Source organism: Caretta caretta, chromosome 26, assembly GCF_965140235.1.
Source record: "Caretta caretta isolate rCarCar2 chromosome 26, rCarCar1.hap1, whole genome shotgun sequence".
NCBI classification, from domain to species: Eukaryota; Metazoa; Chordata; order Testudines; family Cheloniidae; genus Caretta; species Caretta caretta.
In genome coordinates, this window is record NC_134231.1 from 260432 (window position 1) to 285212 (window position 24781).

Here is a 24781-nt window from a genome sequence, read left to right on the forward strand (position 1 = left end):
CCCCCTTGACTGGCATTTTAAGGAGGACACTGGAGCTGTTTAGAGAGATCAGAGCTCAGACATATTCAAAGCATCCAGGCTACACTGAAAGGAAACCATCAGCAGCATACAAAAGAGGAGAAGTGAAGGTATGTGTTATTCTGCACCTGTCTGTGCAGAGTCTTTCCCTTTCCCCATGGCTTAGTGTTGCAATAAGAGTAGAGCAGGGATAAATAAGGTCACACTTCTGATATTAATTATTACTTCTTAATTAATTAGCATGATGTACGGCACTTTAGAATGTGGAATTTAACTCAGCTGTTTCTTTTCAGCCTTTGGGGAGAAATATAAAGTTGGGGACAGATGGTGCTTTCCAGTTCTCTTAGGAAAGCCTTACTACCCCAAGTCAGTAAAAGTGGAGCAGCTAAAGGACTGACAGCCTCTGGCACTGAACTGCACTTGGGTAGGAGCCCCCTGCACAGAGAAAAAGAAAATAATAGTGTAAATAAAAAGAACAGATCTTCCAATAGCAACAAAAGACCCAGAGTGCCAGCTGTGAAATTATCATTCGTCCTGCTCATGAGATGGGCTGAGGTAGGGGTCAGACTGCACATTTCTCTTCAGGATTCCAGTCTAAGCAGGGATGACAGAGGAGCCTCCGTGGGCTCTCTAGGCTTCTTCCTCTTCCCAAACACACCCAGCGCTATAGCAAATCTTCAGAACAATTCCCACAGGGGAAATCAGACTTCACAAGTGTCAAGGGAACGGTGTATTTCAAAGACATTGAAGGGGTATGATATAAATATAAGTGCCCTGTCTATGGAGGTGGCAGACAGGAAGAAATAGTAAGAAACTGGGCACCACGATGCTCAGTAGAGGACTGGGGCACTACAACTCCTCTCAGCGGGCAGTAAAGGGGAGAAAGGCACGAAGACTCTTTCTCCCTGCAGGCAGGAGGGGCAGCGAGGCCCAGACTTTATGCCCCTCTGATCAGAGATCAGCTTAGAGAAGTATCAGCACAAACGGCAAACAGCTACTGATTCCAAATTCAGAGTCAAGGCAATGGGCTCTAAAGAGAAGAGCATGGAACTGGGAGTCAGGACTCCTGACTTTTAATCCCTATTCTGCCTCTGACTGTCAATGTGACCTTGGGTGAGTCTCTTCACTTCCATGGGTCTCACTTTCCCCACCTTTAAATTAGGAGTAACAGTTATTTACCTATTACTGAGGAGGGTTGTGATGCTTAACGCGGAACATGTGAAGTTCAAAGTATTCTTGTTTCTGAGGCATCTGCAGAGATGTTCGCTGCGTCTGCGGAATGCAGCATCCCTTTGCTGTGTTGATTCCAGATCGGTAGTGAGTTATGTGCTCCTAACACAACACGTGCATTCGGTGCACTAACTCCATACTGCTCTCCAGCTTTGTTTAGCACAAGGTTATCGTGACACCAACAGGCAGGTGCACCAGGATCCAGATATGTGGTTCTGGGGGTGGCAAAGCATCATGAGGAAGATAGACTAGTTACATGCTACCCAGCTCACTTGTGTTGTGCAGAGGTTTGCACTTGGGATGGCGTTGCACTAAGGGCATGTCTACACTACACTGTATCTGGGAGGGAGTGAGCGACCCAGTCTGGATCCACAGACTCATGCTAGCCCATTAAAAATAGCTATGTAGACACTACGGTTCAGGTTGGAGATTGGAATCCGAAGCCTGGTAGTGGGGAGAAGAGGGCAGCTTGAGAGCCTGAGCTGCCACATCAAAACACTGTTTACACAGCTATTTTTAGAATGCCACCAGGAACCCGTTACCACAAGTCCGTGGACCAAGGCTGGGAGACTTGCTCCCAGATTCTGTGTAGACATGCCCTAAAAGTGCAGCCATTAACCTCTGCACTGACTCCTAATCGATTTCTACACAAGACAGCCTGGGGGTGTTTTCTCTAGTCAGACCGTAAATGCTTTGGGAAAAGGTCCGTCTCCTTAGGTGTTTGTAGCACAGCAGATCCCTGATCCTGGACTGCACACACACTCTGGGCTTCACACCACTTAATATATTCCTTTAAAACCTCAATCCAAACATTCTAAAAACACCCTATCGTAGCCAAATATCCTCTTTCATCTCCCCCCACCCTATTTCCCCCTCCCTCCTCTTTGTTTCTCTACTTAACTTCAGACAAGAAACGAGTTCATTCAAAACAAAACATTTGCACATTTACATAAATGCCCCAGGGCTGCACAAATCAAGCAGATTCTAATCCATTTAGAGTTCCATAAGAATCCAGCCAGAAAGTACTTTTAAAGTGACAGCATCAATTATAGTATGACCTGGATTACCTTTAATGTATCTTATACAGAACGAAAGTGTCAGCACAGTAAATCCAGCCCTTTCTATCTTATCACTGGATTAATTTACCAACGGATATGGTGGATTCTCCATCACTGGCAATTTTTAAATCACAAGCGGATGTTGTTCTAAAAGATTTGCTCTAGGAATTATTTTGGAGGAGTTCTATGGCCTGCTATATACAAGGAGATGAGACTAGATGATCACAATGGTCCCTTCTGGCCTTGGAATCTATTTGCTGGTCACAGGGGCAGAAGCGTTAAGGGTCAGAGCAACAGGAATAACTAGGCCAGAGGCAGCTGGGCAAAAAAGATTATTGCTAGAAGGTCTCTGCTTCTATCCACGTAAACATTCTCATATTTTCGGAAATCCATGTGCTTTCCTAGATAGGGCTTATCATTCAGAACACTCTGATTGGGTAAGGCACAGCCGAGGCCAGGGATAAGACTGGGCAAAACACCAGTTACCAGCCTTCCAAGCACACTGGACATCAGAACTGCCCTACAGCTACAGATAAGGGACTATGCACTCATTTCTGTGCATTGGAGAGGCGCTGGCCTGGAAGGCATAGCAAGGGTTATTGGAACAAAGGAATCAGATGACATCCATGAGATACAGGAAGCACTATTTGGTACAAAGAAAATTAAAGGACATGGGCTGCAGGTCAGCACTGCTAGAGTGTACAGTAGACTAGAGTACATTAAAAACTGACTAACAAGCTAAGTGTAATTGGGACAGAATTTGTTTTATATTTAATTCACACTTTAAGTAGCTCTGGTGCTTTTTAAATGGAAGATTCTCCTCTCATACCAGTCTCCAAGATTTTAATACAAAATCTTTCAGGATATAAAAACATCTGATTCCTTCTTTCTCCTATCAGAACAAGCTCCGGTTCCACCTGATTCCACTCAGCCCAACTCCTCCTAGGTGACTACCCAGGTTAGCTCCAATACTTTGTTCTACTGCAGGAAATTCGGACTTTGACACAACTGGCTTATTTCCAGGGAATCCTAAATTTCCTCAGAAGAAATGGCTCCGACACTCTCTTCCACAGACAGATACTTGCTGGAGTATTAGTTCAGAAATTCTTCCTTTCAGATGAGTAAGAGGTTTAAGAACCTCCATTCTCACGTGCAGCTTTAAGAAGAGGAATTGCAGCCTCCCTCTGGCTGGCAAGAGTGACATTGGTCCTATGGTGCTGATTACCATCCAGTTATGGTTATACGGCAGCATCTGCAAAAATTCAAAGAAGTCATAGCATAGCCCTGATTTCAGACAATAGCCTGAGGGCTTCTGCATAATAAATTGGCACTAGATTTGATCAACAGTCTTGTGACTTTAGGGTAACAAAGATTGAGATGCTACTTTGCTACAGCACTCCTGGGGACTTTAGAGGCTTATGTCAGATTAATGTCCATATTCCTGAGAGTCATTGCCTGTTTGGAAAACGTTTCTGCACTTTTTTTTTTTTTTTTTTTTTAAAGCCTGCTACATAGCAGGGAACCCGTTGTACAAGGAATTTTGTAAAGCCAGGGCCCTGAAAGTCTTTCCTGGGAGATTCTGTGAACATCCGGGACTTTACCACTGAAATGTGGAAATATCCGTGCATCCTCAAAACTTTTTCTCCAGGTCTGACATCTGGAGATTTTTTTAAAGTACCTGTAACGCTCTCACATGCCCTCTTGAATCCTCCACTTTTTTCAGACCTATCATGAGACATGGTAGCCTACACTCTGCTGTTACCACTGCTCCCTCTGATTCAGGGCCTGGAATAGTTCACTTGGGTCTTTTGCTTTTCCATCAATCAAACCCCATTTCCTAAAACAAGACTTATTTTCATTTTCTCTCTCTCTGCTTTTGTTCCTGACCTGATGACTGACTAATCTGTCATCTTTGCATTCAGCCAGCCATTATCCAGTTGCCCTTACTGGCTTTATTTAAATAGCGGAGCCTGAACTCCAGATTTATGAAATATCGGTTCTTTCAAATACTTGAGCCAACTTTCTGCTCTCTCAAGGAAGCCTGATGTAGACAAACAGAGGAGACAGAGAAATGAGAAAAGGTGAGAGCAGATGAATGATATGGCAGAAATATGTGTGACTGCAGAATAATCCTATAATTTAGAAACTGATAGAAGATATGGAAACAAAATCCTCTTGCTGCTCCTCCTATTTCCTGCTATCTAGAGCAGTCAGTACACCCTTGGAGGAAGACAGAAGCAACATCCCTTACTTTTATGATGCTCTTGCCACAATGTAGTGAGTCTATTTACATGACAGTTGGACAAAAAAAAATATCACTAGTTTCTGACTGCAGCACCAGTAACACTGGTTCTGAAATCTCTCATGTTGGGTACAGACGGCCGTCACTAGCAATTTCATGAGAAGTCTCCCCACTCTGGCAGTGTATCCTACCTTGTTCAATTGGAAAAAAAAATGTCCCCAGTATGATTATAGGTGAAAATGACTTACTTGAAGGGAGATGTGCAAGTCTATGGCACTTTACTGAATGTCCCTGTACCTAGGAATTTACCATCTAACCAGGCAAATATGATACATGGAACCACATATCCGCTACTTAATTATAGGCTAGATCCAGGAAACACTTGGTGAAATTCGTTGGCCTGTGTTATGCAGGATCAGAAGGACCTTAACATCTGTGGCTCATAAATGTGGAAAAACAAAGTGTTGGAGTGCCCTTTAGTGCTATTTTGCTCCCAGAGTGGAGTCCCTATGAACTTAATACTACTAATTCTAATCTACCTTCCTCAGTAACCTAATCTCTGCTTTCAGAGTAACAGCCGTGTTAGTCTGTATTCGCAAAAAGAAAAGGAGTACTTGTGGCACCTTAGAGACTAACCAATTTATTTGAGCATGAGCTTTCGTGAGCTACAGCTCACTTCATCGGATGCATTCCGTGGAAACTGCAGCAGACTTTATATACACACAGAGAACATGAAACAATACCTCCTCCCACCCCACTGTCCTGCTGGTAATAGCTTATCTAAAGTGATCATCAAGTTGGGCCATTTCCAGCACAAATCCAGGTGTTCTCACCCTCCACCCCCCCACACAAATTCACTCTCCTGCTGGTAATAGCCCATCCAAAGTGACAACTCTCTACACAATGTGCATGATAATCAAGTTGGGCCATTTCCTGCACAAATCCAGGTTCTCTCACCCCCTCACCCCCCTCCAAAAAACACACACACAAACTCATTATTCTGCTGGTAATAGCTCATCCAAAGTGACCACTCTCCCTACAATGTGCATGATAATCAAGGTGGGCCATTTCCAGCACAAATCCAGGTTTTCTCACCCCCCCACCCCCATACACACACAAACTCAAACTAATCTCTGCTGTACCACATGCCTTTAACATTAGTATAGAGCCCCTTTATTAACCCAAAAAGAAAAGGAGTACTTGTGGCACCTTAGAGACTAACAAATTTATTTCAGCGTAAGCTTTTGTGAGCTACAATGAGCTGTAGCTCACGAAAGCTTAGAATCATAGAATATCAGGATTGGAAGGGACCTCAGGAGGTCATCTAGTCCAACCCTGTGCTCAAAGCAGGACCAATCCCCAACTAAATCATCCCAGTCAGGGCTTTGTCAAGCCTGACCTTAAAAATATCTAAGGAAGGAGATTCCACCACCTCCCTAGGTAACGCATTCCAGTGTTTCACCACCCTCCTAGTGAAAAAGTTTTTCCTAATATCCAACCTAAACCTCCCACACTGCAACTTGAGACCATTACTCCTTGTTCTGCCATCAGCTATCACTGAGAACAGTCTAGATCCATCCTCTTTGGAACCCCCTTTCAGGTAGTTGAAAGCAGCTATCAAATCCCCTCTCATTCTTCTCTTCCACAGACTAAACAATCCCAGTTCCCTCGGCCTCTCCTCATGTGTTCCAGTCCCCTAATCATTTTTGTTGACCTCCGCTGGACTCTTTCCAATTTTTCCACATCCTTTTTGTAGCATGGGGCCCAAAACTGGACACCGTACTCCAGATGAGGCCTCACCAATGTCGAATAGAGGGGAACGATCACGTCTCTCAATCTGCTGGCAATGCCCCTATGTATACATCCCAAAATGCCATTGGCCTTCTCGGCAACAGGGGCACACTGTTGACTCATATCCAGCTTCTCGTCCACTGTCACCCCTAGGTCCTTTTCTGCAGAACTGCTGCTGAGCCATTCGGTCCCTAGTCTGTAGCGGTGCACGGGATTCTTCCGTCCTAAGTGCAGGACTCTGCACTTGTCCTTGTTGAACCTTATCAGATTTCTTTTGGCCCAATCCTCTAATTTGTCTAGGGCCCTCTGTATCCTATCCCTACCCTCCAGCGTATCTACCTCTCCTCCCAGTTTAGTGTCATCTGCAAACTTGCTGAGGGTGCAATCCGCACCATCCTCCAGATCATTTATGAAGATATTGAACAAAACCGGCCCCAGGACCGACCCTTGGGGCACTCCACTTGATACCAGCTGCCAACTAGACATGGAGCCATTGATCACTACCCGTTGAGCCCGACAATCTAGCCAGCTTTCTATCCACCTTACAGTCCATTCATCCAGCCCATACTTCTTTAACTTGCTGGCAAGAATACTGTGGGAGACCATGCCAAAAGCTTTGCTAAAGTCAAGGAACAACACGTCCACCGCTTTCCCCTCATCCACAGAGCCAGTTATCTCGTCATAGAAGGCAATTAGATTAGTCAAGCATGACTTGCCCTTGGTGAATCCATGCTGACTGTTCCTGATCACTTTCCTCTCATGTAAGTGCTTCAGAATTGACTCCTTGAGGACCTGCTCCATGATTTTTCCAAGGACTGAGGTGAGGCTGACTGGCCTGTAGTTCCCAGGATCCTCCTCCTTCCCTTTTTTAAAGATGGGCACTACATTAGCCTTTTTCCAGTCATCCGGGACTTCCCCGGATCACCATGAGTTTTCAAAGATAATGGCCAATGGCTCTGCAATCACATCCGCCAACTCCCTTAGCACTCTCGGATGCAGCGCATCCAGCCCCATGGACTTGTGCTCATCCAACTTTTCTAAATAGTCCTGAACCGCTTCTTTCTCCACAGAGGGCTGATTACCTCCTCCCCACGCTGTGCTGCCCAGTGCAGTAGTCTGGGAGCTGACCTCGTTCGTGAAGACAGAAGCAAAAAAAGCATTGAGTACATTAGCTTTTTCCACATTCCCTGTCACTAGGTTGCCACCCTCATTCAGTAAGGGGCCCACACTTTCCTCGACTTTCTTCTTGTTGCTAACATACCTGAAGAAACCCTTCTTGTTACTCTTAACATCTCTTGCTAGCTGCAACTCCAGGTGTGATTTGGCCTTCCTGATTTCACTCCTGCATGCCCGAGCAATATTTTTATACTCATCCCTGGTCATTTGTCCAATCTTCCACTTCTTGTAAGCTTCTTTTTTGTGTTTAAGATCAGCAAGGATTTCACTGTTAAGCCAAGCTGGTCGCCTGCCATATTTACTATTCTTTCTACACATTGGGATGGTTTGTTCCTGTAACCTCAATAAGGATTCTTGAAAATACAGCCAGCTCTCCTGGACTCCTTTCCCCTTCATGTTATTGTCCCAGGGGATCCTGCCCATCAGTTCCCTGAGGGAGTCAAAGTCTGCTTTTCTGAAGTCCAGGGTCCGTATTCTGCTGCTCTCCTTTCTTCCTTGTGTCAGGATCCTGAACTCGACCATCTCATGGTCACTGCCTCCCAGGTTCCCATCCACTTTAGCTTCCCCTACTAATTCTTCCCGATTTGTGAGCAGCAGGTCAAGAAGAGCTCTGCCCCTAGTTGGTTCCTCCAGCACTTGCACCAGGAAATTTGTCCCCTACCCTTTCCAAAAACTTCTTGGATTGTCTGTGCACTGCTGTATTACTCTCCCAGCAGATATCAGAGTTATTGAAGTCTCCCATGAGAACCAGGGCCTGCGATCTAGTAACTTCCGTGAATTGCCGGAAGAAAGCCTCGTCCACCTCATCCCTTATGCTCAAATAAACTTGTTAGTCTCTAAGGTGCCACAAGTACTCCTTTTCTTTTTGTGGATGCAGACTAACACGGCTGCTACTCTGAAATCTGTCTTTATTATCCCAGTGTGACTCCTGGTTAGACAGTCAGGTTTATTACAAGTTCTTGAATTCGGTAACATTTCTGAAAAAGAAGATGAATTTCCCCTGTAGTTGTTAAACTCTTGCTCTCAAGGTCAGGATTTGCAGGAGATCGCTAGTATACCCTCGTCTCCCTAATCTTTTATTCTTGCTATGAGGTCTCTAAGATAACTGAAGAAAAAGGAAGCCCCTGAAGAAAAAGGAAGATAAAAGTAGTGCTATGAGACCAGAGCAAAGCTGCACTGCCCCTGTGGGGAACAGACCCCCTCAAAGAGCCCCTCACTGCCTACACCCCTTATTCCAGGGTGTTCTACTTGTGCGAGGATAAGAACTGTGCCTGGGTCCATACAGGAGCAGTAATGGATGTTATCAGTTTGGACTAGAGAATTTTACATATAAAATGCTTTAATCTGCCAGGACTGAAGTTGTATGATAAAAGCTTTCTGCAAGGTTCTCAATGGGGCTCTCTCCTCCCTCCAGCAACTTCCCCAAACCATGAAGTAATTCTCTACTGCTATCATGAAGAAAATTACCTGTCTCTTGCCTTTGTTTGTGAACAGACTGGGAGAGGGGATACTGGAGAGAATGAAATGGCAGAGATGCCGCCACGGCAGAGTTGAGCTATAGAGATCAGAGCTCATGTTGCTGCCATTAAGTCTGTCACCGAAGGAGGCTGAAAATGCTGCTCAGTAAAGGGGCATGGAACACACAAGACTACTGAACTCCTCAGAGCCTGAATTTTCCCACTGTAATCAGTAGTGATCAGGGCAGCTCCAAGGAAATTCACTACCAGAAAGGAATTCTGCCAGCCAGGTAAGAAAGAGGACAGGGGAAAGAGAGAAGGAAAGTAATGTATTCATTGGAAGACGGATGCAGGCAGAGGTCTAAGTCTATTCTTCCTCTCAATCATATCAGATGAACTAATGAACTGTGCAGGAATAGATTGTTTCCCAAGGTTACTGTTGTGGGGACAGAAGATGTAAAGATTTCTCATAAGGGCTGGAACAGAGCTTTGTCTGAAGTGACAGCTGCTGAGGTAGATTAAAGGGAATGAGAGGCTGTTGTGACTATAGGGAAGTGAGTCAAGGAAAGAAATGCATGCTTGAACAAGTGAGATGGAGTGCCAGACCACAAGCCAGCATCCCAGCCAACTAACCTACTTTCAACTGCCTGCAAGAGGGGCAGGATGATAGTGGAAATAAAGTCCAGACCATACAGGGCATGGAGGTTAAAATACTGAAAAACAGATCTATTGCTTTAAATTCATTCGTGCTGTCCACACCCCTGTCTGACACTGAGATGGCCCGTCAGCCTTTTTTGGGCCCCTGAGAGCTGACACCCCAACCTAAACACTCCTACTCTTTCAGACACCTCGTTTTGGCTTCTCTTGAGACACTGTATTCTGTTTTATTAGACAAATCTGGGAGTCACAATTTCTTCTGTGAGAGTCTCGAGTTCTCTGCTGCCACTCAGCACCCCTGGATTCCCACAGCCTGTGGAGACGTGACCTGGACTTGTCTCTTGCCAACGTCAACCCCCCCCAAGTAGTGCCAGACAGGCACTGCTTAGTGCCAGAGCCTAGGAACTTGGCTTCTGCCATTTACCTCTGGGAGGTGGCAGTGCTTAAAGTGGCCTGAAAAAATTAGGGGTCTGTCGTACCCTGGGAGCAGCAACTTTGGTAACTCAGTAAAGTGCAGCCTTCCATGACACAGCTCAATTTTTTTTTTACTCTTTTCCCCCCTCCCAGGTCTGCAACCCCTGGCAACCCCTCCCTTCCTCTCCCTGCCACTTTAAACAGTGGGAGGTGGTCCAGACTGTCAGGACCCTTCCAAGTTACACCAAGGCTCCTAGACTCTGAAATTGAGATTTGCAAATGCAAAGCCAACTCAGGGATTTAGCCACTCCCTGCAAGCCTCCTTCCCTCTGAAAAATCCGTGGGAGCTGTATGGATAAAAGCTCTTGTTTGCTTTGACAATATCAACCTCTGCTCACACTGGAGGCTCACTGCTCACCTTTTTTGTTTGTTTTTTTTAGATTCTGAGATTTGAAGGAAACCCTGGAAAACACAGAGGATGGAAGGGAAACTCCTGTGTCTGTACCTGCTGATGGCAGCAATCACCACTCTGCAGTGCCAGGTAAGAGGTCAACATGCCAGTGCCACTCTGGGAGATCCCTGGAGGGTCCTGGCACCCCTTGGTGCCCTAACCCTGGTCTGGCAGCACTCTCATCTCTTCTTGCCGGAGCCTCCACTGGTCTCTGCTGGTCAGGAGACGGGGCAGAGTTACACAGTTATACACGTCAGAGAGAGGAAAAGCTGTAAGAGGGTACCAAAGTTCAGCTCTAGGCCCAGGCTGCAATTGTTCCCTGCAGTGAATTACTCAGGGCAGTTTTTAATTGTACCAAGCAATGCGCCTTCTGTCACACTCTTTGGGTGACTGTCCACAGCCAGATACCCCTGACTGTTAGCAAAGGCTCCATCTCAGGGGTGGCCATCCTAGCCTGAGAAGGAGCCAGAATTTACTGATGTACATTGCCAAAGAGCTACAGTAATACATCAGCAGCACCCCCCCATCAGTTTCCCACCAGCTCCCAGCGCTACCCACCCACCGGCAGCCCTGCTGATCAGCACCTCCCTCTCCCACCTCCCGATCAGCTGTTTCGTGGTGTACAGGAGGCTCTGGGAGGGAGGGGGAGGAGAAAGGGCACGGCAGGCTCAGGGGAGGGGGCGGGAAGGGGTGGAGTGGGGGCAGGGCCTGTGGCAGAGCCAGTCGTTGAGCAGTGAGCGTCCTCTGGCACATTGGAATGTTGGTGCCTGGAGTTCCAGCCCCGGCGTCAGTGCCTAGACAAGGAGCCACATATTAACTTCTGAAGAGCCATATGTGGCTCCAGAGCCACAGGTTGGCCACCCTTGCTCCATCATGTTCAACCTTTGCTTGATTTCCCCACATCAGTCTTACTTACACCATCATATCATCCTCAATTACACTTGACCATTTGAATTTATGCAGAGGGTTACCATATCCCTTAGCCTCAGATATTGGGTGGCCTCAAAACCGCAGACCCAGAAGAATTCTAACTTTCTTAGTTCTTAATCTTTCCTCATTAGCAAGCCACTCCACTCTTCAGTCATTAGTGCTGCTTTGTGTTACTTGGGACCAGATTAAAGAGAGTCTCTTTGTGGGAGTATTTCTATTCCACATACCTTAATGGCAATGCATGCTTTTCCCTCTACCTCTGGGCCTGGGGAAGGGCAGTTGCCTAAATTCTCATCTATGGCATTTGCACAGAAATAGTACATAATGGCTAGCACATGTAAATTGTGTGCAACTGGAAGGATCCTTAATGCGCAACCCCAGGAACATGAGCCAATTTGTGCTTGGTCCCTGCTATCCTGGACTATTATACATGTGTCTAAGGCACTCCCCACAATACCAGAAATGCCACACTGAGGAGAGTGGGAGGAGTGTGTCTCAAAGCTCTCCAGATTTTGGGAGCACTTGGTAATTGAATCTCTAAGACAGCAGCCACTCAGGCTTCCTCTTTCTATGCTTGCAGGAGCTCCTTGTGCGCCTCAAACGGGGAGCCAGATCTAAAGGTAAGGAGGGGAGAGGAAACCCATTCTAACTTGGGCTAAGCAGATGTGCAGGGCAAAGCAGGCTGGTGCTGAGGAAGTGAAAACAGGGCCAGGCTCATGCTCCAACTATGCCCATTCTCATAGGCTGTACTGACAAAGATTTGGCCATGAAAGATATGGAGACCATACCCAGCATGCTGTAATATCTTATACAGTTCAAAAGACACGGAAGATCTTCCCCTCTCCTACACACACACACACACACACACTGGTGGAGCACAGAATTCTACATCCAACAGCAAAGCAGGGAGAGGGACACAGCAGCTCTGGCCTGGGAAGGGAAGAGAGCTCTGTTAACAGAGGGGAGCATTCTGCTGCCCGGGGAGGGGAGCGGAGCACAGCCTCTATGGTCAGACAACCCCATTTGCCTTTTCCTAAGGAGGGTTTCCTGTCTCCAATTGCAGCCACTTGCACTGACCGTTCATCCCGACAGATTTATCAGCAGAGGGAGACCTGGCTACGACTTGCAGGAGGCAGAGTAGAATATTGTGTGTGTGACAATGGTTGGAGTCGTTGCCACAGCGTGCCTGTCAGAAGTGAGTATGGAGCAGAAGCTGGGAAGGGAAAGGGGAGCATCTGCATTTCCAGCATTCAGCCCTGTTAGACAGAAAGGGGGACTCTGCTCTCGAGGGAATGATGATTGTGCACAGAGAATCTGGGGTTTACATGGATGCACTAGGATGTGCCTACTCATTGAGGCAGGAATAAGAGTGCAGGCTGGGCCAGAGAGGTAAGCAGAGATCAGAGCCAAAGCATGTGCCAGGGTGAGTGGGGAAGATGAAGGAAAGGGGTGGAGGTGTGTACAAGCTGGACCAGAGGCAGGAAACAAGGCGCATATCTGGCAACATGCCAGAGAGAAATGGGCAGTAAGGAGGCTGAGAGGAGAGGTCACAAATCATAGTTTATGGCCAAAAAGGATCAACAGATCATCTAGTCTGACCTCCTGTTTATCACAGACTAGCAACACCACCCAGCACCCACAGTTAGAACAAAAATTATACAGCCCACATGAGAATACACTATTATGAGAGGATAGGAGGGATAAAGGTGCACCAATGTCGCAGGCCCCTGCAGTGGCAGAGAAATGATTAAGTAAGATATACCCAAATAATCCGGGCAAGTGACCCGAGCCCACAGAAGAAAGTGAAAAAACCCAAGCTTTCTGCCAAACTGACTTGGGGGAAAATTCCTTCCCAGCCTCACATATGGGGTCAGTGATGCCCTGGCAGGAACCAGCCAGTGAAGCACCAGATACAGAGATGCCACCTCAGAGCCCTGAATCACTCTGCCCAATGTCCCTTTTCTAGCTGGGGCTAGGCCTGATGCTTCAGAGGAAGGGGATTTTAAAAAAAGGGGGGGGGGGAGCAGGAGGAATTGCTTCCTGACCTCTGCCAGTTGCCAGCTGAAACCCAGAAGCATGAGCTTTTAGGAACATAAGACAAACTGGAAATGAGCCCTAGGACTGCTGTGCATTTCCCTTACATCTCAAGCAACCCCATCATACCATCACACTCATAAATTTGTCCAACTCTCAGTTAAAACTAAGTTGTTTGCCCCGATAACTCCTATTGGGAACAGTCTAATTTCCAGCCCAGATTTGTTCACAGCCAGTTTATATCCATTTGTTTGTGTGCCCACATTGTCCTTTAGTTTAAATAGCTCTTCATCCTCCCTGGTAATTACCCCCTTTTTGATGTTTTTATACAGAGTAATCAGAGCCCCTCTCAGCCTTCTTTTTGCTAGACTAAGCAAGCCAAGTCCTTCTAAGTCTCCTCTCATAAGACAGGCCCTCCGTTCCCCTGATCATCCTAGTAACTCTTCTCTGCATTGGTTCCAGTTTGAATTCATATTTCTTGAACATGGGTGACCAGCACTGTACACAGTATTCCAAATGAGGTCTTACAAGGATACCTTGTACAATGGCATTAGTTCTTCTCTATCATTACTGGAAATGACTTGTCTGATACATCCTAGGATTGAATTTACCTTTTTCACAGCTGCATCACACTGGTAGATCAGTCATCCTGTGCTGTGAGGGACCTCCACACCCAGGTCTCACTCCTCATCTGTCACCTCCAACTGATGAGCTCCCAACTTGTAGTAGAAATTCTTATTAGACCCTTGTACTTTGTACGGTTGAATTTCATCCCATTTCTGTCACTCCAGTCTTCTAGATCATCCAGATCTTCCTATATAATAATCTGATCCTCCTCACGATGTCTCCCAACTCTGTATGATCAGCAAATTTCATTAGCACATGCCCAAGTTTTGTGCCAAGGTCATTAATAAAAATATTGAATAAGATTAGTCTCAAGAGCAATCCCTGAGGAACTCCACTAGGAACTCCCTCCAGTCCGATAATTCACCTTTCAGCACAACCCACTGCGTTCTCCCCTTTAGCCAGTTCCTTATCCATCTTAAAATGCTTGTACTGATCCCAATCTTCCCTGATTTAACTAATAGTTTCCCATGTGGTACCATGTCAAATGATTTACTGAAGTCCAAGTATATTAAATTTACTGCACTTCCCTTATTTTAAAAAATCAGTTATTTTCTCAAAGAAGGAAATCAGGTTAGTCTGGCACAACCTACCTTTGGTAAACCCATGTTGCATTACATCCCCTTTACCATTATATCCATGAATTTAATTATTCTTTCCTTCACAATTTGTTCTAAAGCCTTGCATACTACTGAAGTCAGACTAACAGGTCTGTAATTACCCAATCACTCCCCCCCCACCCCCTTTCTTAAATACAGGTATGATGTTAAGTATTCTCCATCATATGGTATTATCCCCAAAGAGAAAGATTTAGTCAAAATCCTTGCTACCTGACTATTAGTCTCATGTGCCAGTTCTTTCCATATTCTGGGATGGAAATTACCTGGTCTTCCCAATTTGAGCCCATTAAAATCTAAGTTTTCCTTCCACCTAAGATGTGGTAATTTCCATTTCTAGACCCTCATTTCCATCAGCTGTACTACATTTATTCACATGTTCCATATTATCATCCTTACTGAAAGCTAAAGCAAAGTATTCATTTACTTTTGGGGCCATACCAGTTTCTCAGATGGGGAGATATTCATGGCTGCCTGCGGATGTGAAATCTAATGAGGTTTCCTGGCTTGTTTGCTTGACAGGATGTGCTCACAAGAAATGTTACAATGGGGGTCAGTGCAAGCAGGCATTATACTCCCCTCTGCACTTCATCTGTCAGTGCAGTCAAGGCTTCTCTGGGAAGAACTGTGAGATAGGTGAGTGCATGTGCAGTGAGTAGAGCTACATATGGCTCGGGGAATGGGGAAGGGTTTGGCTACCCAGAGCTGTGGGAAGAGCTACCCAGAGGTTGCTGCAATGTAACAGGCCCTGAGCTATGCTGTCTCTATTTATTTCAGAGCTAATACTACAGGGGATCTTATGCATCTGGGGGAAGGATATCTGTGCTGGTGGCCTGACCATAGATATATACTTTCTAGCCTCGGGGATGAAGACCCTCTGCTAGACATGGGGTCTGGACTGGCCTGTTGAGGCATTTATGCTGGGCTAGTGACTGTGGTAGCTAGGGTCCCTCCACAAGGGAACAGCTCTCAGAAGCTCAGGGGAGGGAAGCAGAGTCCATGTGGGACCAGTTTGAAGCTACCATTTTGCTTCCCTGTTGCTTAGATACCGAAGTCCCATGTTACAAAGACCTGGGAGCAACATACAGGGGGACGTGGAGCGTGACTGAGAGTGGGAGTGAGTGCTTAAACTGGAATATCAGCACGTTGGCTCAGAAAAAGTACAATGGGCGGAGAGCAGATGCTGCTCAACTGGGACTTGGCAATCACAACTACTGCAGGTGAGAGGCACTGGTGATGAGGGAGTATAACACTGTGGGGAGGCCCTCTCAGGGGTGGACCTGACATGGGGCTACTGGAGAACACTTATGGGAGAGAAGTGGGTCTTGGAACTCTCAGGGTGGTGGCCTGGAGAGTGGGGCCCTGAAGCAGGCTCAGAATGAACTGGGACAGAGTGGCTAATGGTTCTCAGATGGGTGACCTGGGAATGGTGACCTTGGCATGGGACTGAAGAGCTGCTGTAACCTTGTTTTGTTTTGGGAGGAACTGTTTAGCATAAGAGATCTGTGGCACCTCATGTGGATAAAAGGGTTTAAATTTGGTACTGAAAGAAAGAGACAGTCATTCTTTGCATGAGCAGATTAAGAGGAAACTAAGGAAGGTCATACCTGATCTGCTGAGGTTGCCCGTGACAGGGTTTCCCTGTAACAGGACCACAAAGAAGCGGGGATCGTATGTTGAAAGGGCCAGGAAGCTACTTCCTTCCTAGGCCCTACATTCTGGCTCTCCCACAGGGGATTTCACTCTGCTTCAAGCTGCATATCTAATCACCTCCTTTGTTCCTTTCTCCCATCCTTGCCTCTGTACCTGAAACCCCCTTCCTGAGCCAATCTACCTAGCCACCACCTGCCTCTCCAAACCTTCCTTAAATAACCCAATCTCTAGTGCTCTCTGCATCAGCATTGCACACGTGTAAGCTACAAACAACACTCCACTCCTCCTGCCTTCCATTTAACAATCAACATTCCTCAAGTTACTCAGCTAGACTGCCAGGGCTGGACTGTGCATTGGTATGGAGTTATATACACAATGTTACCATCTCTCTCAGGAACCCAGATGAGGACTCCAAACCCTGGTGCCATGTCTACAAAGGGGGGCAGTATACCTGGGAATACTGCAGCACACCTGCTTGCTTAAAAGGTATGTGCAGGGCCAGAGGGGATACCTGCTGTGGAGACTAGATTTTTAAGGGGTCCCTGGGCCCGCAGACATTTCCATAGGCTGCAGAATTGAGCACTTTAAACTACATTTAAGCTTCTAACTTTTCTGGCTGAAAAGAAAGAGTCTTACTGATGTAGTGGGGATTATTAGTGAGAGAGATCTTCTTGGAAGAGGAGGCAACAGTTGATGCACTATATAAACAGCTGAGGAGGTGATGCTGGGAACAGTTAGCAGCTGGTACTAATCAGTTAATCTGCAGATTTCTTGTTGCAGGAGAGGACGACTGCTTTTCTGGGAAGGGCATAGAGTACCGGGGCAGGCACAGCACTACCAGCTCTGGTGCCACCTGTCTGAGATGGGACTCCAAAACCATTGCCAACAAATTCTACACAGCTTGGAGGTTCAATGCCCACCAGCTGGGTCTTGGGAGCCACAATTTCTGCCGGTAGGCAGGGAGTTAATTCACAATTTTTACAAGGTACCTCCCTTGCCCCATTCTCCCTAAGGTGCAGCTCTGACTTGTCACATGAATAAGGACATAGGGGATACACAGTACTCCAGGGAACATGCTGCCTGGCCACAGAGTGATTATCTTTGTGATGTCACTCCATGCATGCAGTTTTCTGCAGATACTACTAGGCACAGATCTGGTATCCTCCATTGAAAGCTCACAAGGTGGCCTTGTCCCTAAGTTACACTCGAAGGATACATACAGTTTTTGGAAAACAATGCTTTTCTCCATTGTCCCCTCCCCCACCAGGCTCTCTACAGGTCCAATGGGAGTGTGAGCAGCTGAAACAGCTTCCCCTTTTCTGTATTCCAGAAACCCTGACAATGACTCCAGGCCATGGTGCCACGTGCTGGAGGCAGGCCAGCCAAAGTGGGAATACTGCGACGTGCCTGTCTGCTGTAAGGAACATCCCCACACTCGCTCTCCCCTGACTTTTCTCTTCCTTTCAGTCCCCACTGCTATGCTTCTTGCCATTGTCACACTCAAGCCCCTTTCAGTAAGGTAAGGGCTGGATTGCCGCTGTGGCAGAGCAGCAGGGGAGTCTGTGGCTCCCACACAGGTGTCTCTTCCAGACTTGCAAGGAAGGCAGGAGAACGGGGGTGCACGTGCAGGGCTTCCTTGCTTTCTTTCCTGCTCGTGTGGCAGGTTTCCAGGGGGTAAGAGAAATCAGGTCATCAACAGCATTGTGTTCAGTGCTGCTTCAGCAGATGCTAAGCACATGGAGGCTTTTTACCCCATGAGAGAGGCTTTGTGCTGTGGCCCTTATTCTGATTTCTGTGTTTGTCATCCACAGCCACGTGTGGCCTACGGCAGCACAAAGTGGCCCAATTCCGAATTAAAGGCGGCCTCTATGCAGACATCACCTCCCACCCATGGCAGGCTGCCATTTTTGCCAGGTATCGTCGAGTGACTGGGGAGCATTTCCTGTGTGGAGGAATCCTGATCAACTCCTGCTGGGTCCTGTCAGCTGCCCATTGTTTCCAGGAGAGGTGAGAGAAGAATCCAGTTAGCGCCTCTAGCATAGGGACTAGATACTGGGTCTCCCGATTGCAGCAGTGGGAGTACTGAGAGAAAAAGATCCCAGTGCCCTGACTACCCTTCCATGGTAGACACTGAGCCAGGGTGGGAGCTGCTGCATGCAGAGGGAGTCCGAGTAACTGTGCCCTTCAGAACCTCTTGCTCCCTACATTACTTTCCCAGCTGTAGAATAAGATCCTCACCACCACCACCCTTGGGGATGCAGGACAGCTTAACTAGATACAAAGGTCCCCTCATATCACCTCTCTCACTGCTGCAGCTAGGAAGGCACTCTCCTGCAGCGGTAGCACAGTGAAGGAAGGCAAGGCTGTGGTCTTGGGCTAGGCCTACTGTACTTAAGAACTATAGTGTAGGAATAGTGGGGTTTAAACTCTGCAACTTCCTGTCAATCTCATTCTCAGAGTTAACCCTGCATCTGTTAAGCTAGGCTCAAATCTGGGGAATGGGAGCGATTGTTGCAGTGACTGCTTTATACAGAAAACTTACTGCACAGTCATGGAGACCCCATCCCATTGTGCATGGCTCCATCGAGGCCCCATCTGGAACCCTGCATGCTACTCTAGTTACTGAGTTTAAGAAAGGATTATCTGATTGTTTTTTTTTCTCTGAGTGAGAGAGAGAATACAAAGGAAGCATCTGGAGTTATCAAAAGTCCTATAGTAAAGAGATGGTCAAGATGAACATGGCCAGTATCAAGAAAGGAGCTTGGGAGGCAAACAAGCTGTGGGACAGAAGATACCTCCAGGAGACTAAGAATTAATCTGTTATACAGGGCAATAAGAATAGAACCTGGGGCAGCCTGAGACATGGCGGGGTGTGGGGAGAGCAGATGAGATTTTCCACTGTATGCAATAGTCAGTGCTATGAGGAAGATGAGGACACCCCTGAATATAAATCCAGACTGACTGGTTATGTAAGGAGTAACAATTCTACATGAGAAAAAGTTGAGCCCCGGCTGGGCAGCTGACACCTTCAAAGGATGGGTCTCTGGAGTTGAAGCTGGGAGACGCTCAAAGCTCTTTCGTTGTCCAGGTTTAGTGTCAACCAGCTAAAGATTGTACTGGGTAGGACCTATCGAATGATCCCTGAGGAGAATGAGCAGCAATTCCAAGTGGAGAAATACATCCTGCATAGCAAATTTGACCCAGAAACTTATGACAATGATATCGGTAAGAACTCCCCTAGCCACACATTCAGAAACTGCACCACCAGCCCAAGCCTGTTCTTATACATTTTCTTTTCAGTTCTGTTACAGCTGAAGTCTGGGTCAGAAGAGTGTGCTAATGAAATGGACACTGTCCGCACTGTCTGCCTCCCAGAGCCAGGACTTCGGCTGCCTGACTGGACGGAATGTGAGATCTCTGGCTACGGCAAGCATGAGGAATGTAAGGAGATGATGTACCCTATGTAAGGAATTCTTCCACAGGGCTCCTGTCCCTCACCTTCATATTTAAAATAACCAAGTTGTCCCTGGAATCACTACTACTGTAGTTAGTATTACAGTGACTGTACACCTCAGGCCAAATTCTGCCCTGAGTTATACCTGTAGCACCCTACTGAGCTCCATCCCTTGTATGAAACCTACAGACAGTGGGGAAGTATCTTGGGAGGTGCAAGACTCAAGCACAACAAATGAGCTAGGTGGAACACTGCAGCCTTAACTCCGTATTTCCTCCTCTTAATTTATATGTAGAAAGATTCTCTCTCACTCATTCTCCTGGAAATAATTCTCCTGTCAAGTGTTATTGCACAGTTGCAGATCATGCCACTATATTCTAGTAAAGCACACGAACTGTATGATGCTTAGGAACAAGAGAAACAGCAATAAGAACAGATGTTTAGAAGCCAACTAAACCACAGCTAGATTATTTCTAGTTGGCTTTTTAAAAAAAGTGTTTATCCATCTAGATATGCAAATAGCTGTCTGGTGGAAATAAGTCTTCTTTTGGCCATCATCTTCCCCTATCCCCTGGCTCCTTCCTAGTGCCTGTTATCCCTAATCTTGCATCTTTTCTCTCAGTAAATTGCATGCCCTTCAAAGTAAGGGCCGACTGTTTGTGCAGGATCCAGCATAGTAGAGCCCAGATTCTGACTGGGGCCTCTCCGTGCTGCTGTAGTTATGCCTCCAAGCGTATATCAGTGTACTTTTAGGACAAACAGAGGGTTAAGTGACGAAGTGTGAAAGGAAGCTAATCCTTAAAAAGCATCCTTTGGTGAAACCTCATTTGAAATCAAGTTTTGTGTTTCTGAAAAATCGTTTGACAGATAAAAACTATTCTGCCAAGTTTCAGGCCAATGCAGCTTGAAATGACCAAGATATTAACCTCTCAAAACACAAGTTTTGTCCCTTCTGAGTTCAGTAGAGCCATAATGCATTCCTATCTAGTTACTTATGATCGAGTCTGTGTGTATACAGATAGGACATCTGGTTCCCATTAGAGCAAGTCTAATCCCCTAAAGCCATAACCCCTTTCAGAGAGCTCACAATATTCTCCCTCACCCCCACCCCTCCCTAACTTTACACAATTAACAAACCATTTTACCAAACAAAAGCTTTAGCTGAAATGGAAGGCTTTTAGTGGATGCAATTTAGGACACTACAGTCAGCTGAGAGAAGCCATATCCTGTCCCAGCTAGGTCCGAAGCAGTTTCCCAGCGCCAAAACAAAACCGATGGATTTTAAGTGACTCAAGTAGATAAGAGTTGAGATTTTTCTGTACCTACTTTAGAAACTTTGCTCTCCCTGATGATAGTTGTGGAATGGGGAGCGGGAAGACGACTTGCAAAACCCCAGAGGTATCTGGGGGCAGCAGAACTAGGGAGGGATGGGGTAGTGCTCCAGCAATGGAAACTGTGTGGGCTCTGCCCCTGCATAAACTAGTGTGTGTGGGGTGGTGACAGCAGGACCCACAGGGACTGGAGCAGCTGCCATTGAGTCAGGGAGTAGGATCTGGAGGGACTGGAATGGGACTGGGAGCAGATATGTGAACCCCCCAGGACTCTCCTTCCAGCCTGAAACCAGCTGCTGCCCTCTCCCCCATTTCACTGTCAGTACCTCCCAAGTCCCCTTTCCATCCCTTTTCCCTATCCATTTACAAGGAACTTCTGCACCCCCCACCCAATCAAATACATCCATTTCTCTTGCAGTTTCTCCTTTCTACTCGGAGCGGTTGAAGGAAGGTCATGTCAGACTGTTTCCACCTAGTCGCTGCACATCACAGCACCTGAACAAGACAATCACTGAGAACATGCTGTGTGCAGGGGACACCAGGCAACTGGATGATGCCTGCAAGGTAAACCTACCCCTGTCTCTACCTGTTTCCTCCGGTTTCCTCCAGAAAATAGTTGCTAACAAAGCACTATGCTCCAATAAAGCAGAGCAAATGCATCCGCATATGGTGGGCTCTGGAGCAAGACTGTCCCTTGTGATGCTGTAAGCTTCACAGCAGCCAGGAAGAAAGGTCACATTTAACCAAAATAAACCTAGGACAAAGGGCATTGAAAACCCAAACTGCAGGAAATGTTACCAATAGCTGGGCAGGAAACCCCACCTGGTGCAGGGTTTCCTGTAACTTTCCTTTACAGAAACAGAACATGAAGTGCTCATCAGGGGGGGTCTGTGATCGGATAGGGCACTGCCCCACAGAAATGGGACTAACAGGCAAAGGGGAGAGCATGCTCCAGAAGCATCAGAACTGGGGGGCAGAAATAGTTAAAGTTCCTAAAACAAAGCCCCACATATCAGCATCCATAATTCCCTAATGAGCATGTTCTCTACATACCACAGCATTATACAGTGACCACTTTACACAGTTGGGGGGGTGGGAGGGGGAAACCTGATCAAGATTCTTCTAGGATTATTGTACTTTAAAGATTCCTGATGCGAGTTTCAGACTGATTTTTACAGGGATGATGCTGGGAAGTATTTTAGGATCTCACTTTTTCCTTGGTATAGCAGAAGGGGTGTAGGATGCTATCCTAGTAAACACGGATCCTAATTTTTCAGAGGGGCTCTCACCAACTCTACTTGAAGCACGGCACGTAAGCTGGGCAGTGCAGAGGAAGTATCTACAGGGAATCTAATATTGGAAGGCTTAGCGTCCAGTCAGCAAGTAAAGAAAGTGAATGAACTTCTTACTAACCTGGTTTCTCCTTGTAGGGTGACTCTGGAGGGCCTCTGGTCTGTATGAAGGATAATCGTATGCATCTGATTGGGATCATCAGCTGGGGAATAGGCTGTGGACGGAAAGACACACCAGGCATCTATACAAATGTGACTCGTTACCTTGACTGGATTCGGGACAAAATGAAACCCTGAAGGAGGAAAATGAATCACTCAAGGCCTTGCAGTCATGCCCCCACCCCTCCCATACAGGAGGTACTAAGGATGCTGACAGGTGCTGCTGTTTGCACAAATGCCCTATGATCACTCACCTGTAGGGTGCAGGTGCACAGCAGAGTGGAGGGAGGGCCATACACTTTTTAGGTACTTTCTCTCTCCTCTTTAGAGATTATTAGCAGTGGGGTTTTTTTTTTTTTAAATTTTGTACCAGGTCATATAGGCACAATGAAAAGTAAGTTCTACCCCCCCCCCCAAAAACCCCCAAGTACTAACAAAGGAGTCTCTGCAGCCCACAGCAGTAGTGGGAGTGTATAGAAGGCAAAAAGGCACAAGTCTAAACTCTGGAAGCCATCTTCTCTCTCTTTTAGAGGGTAAGGTTATGACACTTGCACTATACTCCAAAGTGTGTACACAGAAACATGACTGTAAATGCACTGTAGAGCTTGGACCATGTCCCATTTCCACCCCCACCTCAGAGGGTATGGGCTGCTGCTCAAATCCACTCCCACCTCCGTATTTTCGTAAAATAAAAATATAGACACTATTTAGCGCTAGCCCCACCTCTCCAAGGTGCCCTTGAAAATCTAGAGAGGGGTAGACAGAGTGAAAGGGGATCATAGCTTGCAATGCAAAGAGAGAATCCAAGTTTTGTGATCTCAGGTGAAACACCTGAAGATGAGCACACACTGAAAAGCATGGGATTAGAGGATGTTCTACCACCACCCTAGTTCCATGCAGTGGGATTCCTAGAATAAGTGAGCACTTTGCCTGATGTCAGTTTCACTCATAGGCACAAACATGCTGTGAGTCCATCCACTTGCTCAGAACAATCTTCTAACGACACTTATCTCCTGCAGCACTTTGAAATATTATTTTTATACTATGCAGATATTTAAACTTTCCTGTATTTGTCAGTTTTGTTTTTTTGTATGACAGTATAATTCCTACTACTATACTGACTTTCTGGCAAACCTAGGCTTATCCCTAGGAATATTAAACTATTTTGGTCTTCTGAATTCAGCTTTATTACCTCCAAAGTCATTATTAATATAAAGTTTGTCAATGAAAACAGACTGATTTACATTGCAAAAAAAGGCAAATGTCATTCTGGGATGTATTAACAGGAGAGCAATATGTAAGGCACAGGAAGTAACTGTACCATTCTAATCAGCACTGAGGAGGCCACAGCTGGAGTACTGTGCATCACATGTTAAGAAAGATGTGAAATTAGAGTCCAGAGGAGAGCCAACAAAAATGCTAAGAGTTTTAATAAACATGACCTGTGAAGAAAGGTTGAAAGATCTGGGTTTATCAAATTTGTAAAAAAATTGCTGTAAAGATGGCAATTGATTGTTCTCCCTGTCCACAAAGGGGTAAGACAAGTAGGAATTGGCTTGTTTGTAGCAAGGGAGATGTAGGTTAGATATTAGGAAAAAACTCTTACTATAAGTATAGTTAAGCACTAGAACAGGTTAGCAAAGAGATTGTGGAATCCCCCTCCTTGGAGGTTTAAGAACAGGTTAGACCAACACCTGTCTGGGATGGTATAGGTTTACTTAATCCTGCCTCTGGGATTAAGTAAACCTATACCATGAGAGCCCTTCTAGACCTATTTGACTATGACTGTGATATGGCTGTCAGGCTGAGAGAAATTCCACATGAGATGAAGGGCTGATCTTCACTGCAGCACTTAGTTTGAGTTTGTAAACTCGGAGGGGTTTGATTAGCAAAACTGGGGAGGTGCTGCTGCATCTGTACTTCATGACTAGCTCCAGCAGCACTCAAGCTTCATCGTGACAGGTTTCAGAGGAGCAGCCGTGTTAGTCTGTCTTCGCAAAAAGAAAAGGAGGACTTGTGGCACCTTAGAGACTAACCAATTTATTTGAGCATGAGCTTTCGTGAGCTACAGCTCACTTCACCGGATGCATGCTGTAGCTCACGAAAGCTCATGCTCAAATAAATTGGTTAGTCTCTAAGGTGCCACAAGTACTCCTTTTCTTTTTTCAGGCTTCATCGTATCCCACCAGATGG

The 24781-nt window shown here is 46.3% G+C and overlaps 1 protein-coding gene and 1 long non-coding RNA gene across 7 annotated transcripts; one reads left to right on the forward strand and one right to left on the reverse strand.

The window, feature by feature from the left end:
- Nucleotides 1-23766, forward strand: PLAT (plasminogen activator, tissue type). Of its 3 annotated transcripts, XM_048829078.2 has the most exons (15): nucleotides 17-128; nucleotides 9010-9262; nucleotides 10484-10584; nucleotides 12005-12044; nucleotides 12488-12619; nucleotides 15222-15335; nucleotides 15745-15919; nucleotides 16747-16838; nucleotides 17133-17304; nucleotides 17683-17768; nucleotides 18164-18359; nucleotides 19441-19577; nucleotides 19653-19793; nucleotides 21556-21701; nucleotides 22568-23766. In XM_048829078.2, the coding sequence occupies exons 3-15, from the start codon at nucleotides 10522-10524 to the stop codon at nucleotides 22724-22726; spliced, it is 1653 nt and encodes a 550-aa protein (XP_048685035.1). In that variant the 5' UTR covers nucleotides 17-128; nucleotides 9010-9262; nucleotides 10484-10521; the 3' UTR covers nucleotides 22727-23766. The 3 variants fall into 3 exon arrangements, with proteins under 3 accessions (XP_048685034.1, XP_048685035.1, XP_074979527.1); XM_048829077.2 differs by lacking the exon at nucleotides 9010-9262 and having other exon boundaries at nucleotides 1-128; XM_075123426.1 differs by lacking the exons at nucleotides 17-128; nucleotides 9010-9262 and adding an exon at nucleotides 3241-3264.
- On the reverse strand, nucleotides 1204-22649 carry LOC125626307 (uncharacterized). 4 transcript variants are annotated; one of them, XR_007353726.2, is made up of 4 exons: nucleotides 22551-22649; nucleotides 14070-14312; nucleotides 2316-3558; nucleotides 1204-1463 (listed from the first exon to the last, which is right to left on the reverse strand). It is a non-coding gene; the product is annotated as an uncharacterized LOC125626307 (long non-coding RNA). The 4 variants fall into 4 exon arrangements; XR_007353727.2 differs by lacking the exons at nucleotides 1204-1463; nucleotides 2316-3558 and adding an exon at nucleotides 10554-10705; XR_007353724.2 differs by lacking the exons at nucleotides 1204-1463; nucleotides 2316-3558 and adding an exon at nucleotides 10554-10708.
- Nucleotides 23767-24781: the final 1015 nt, after the last annotated feature.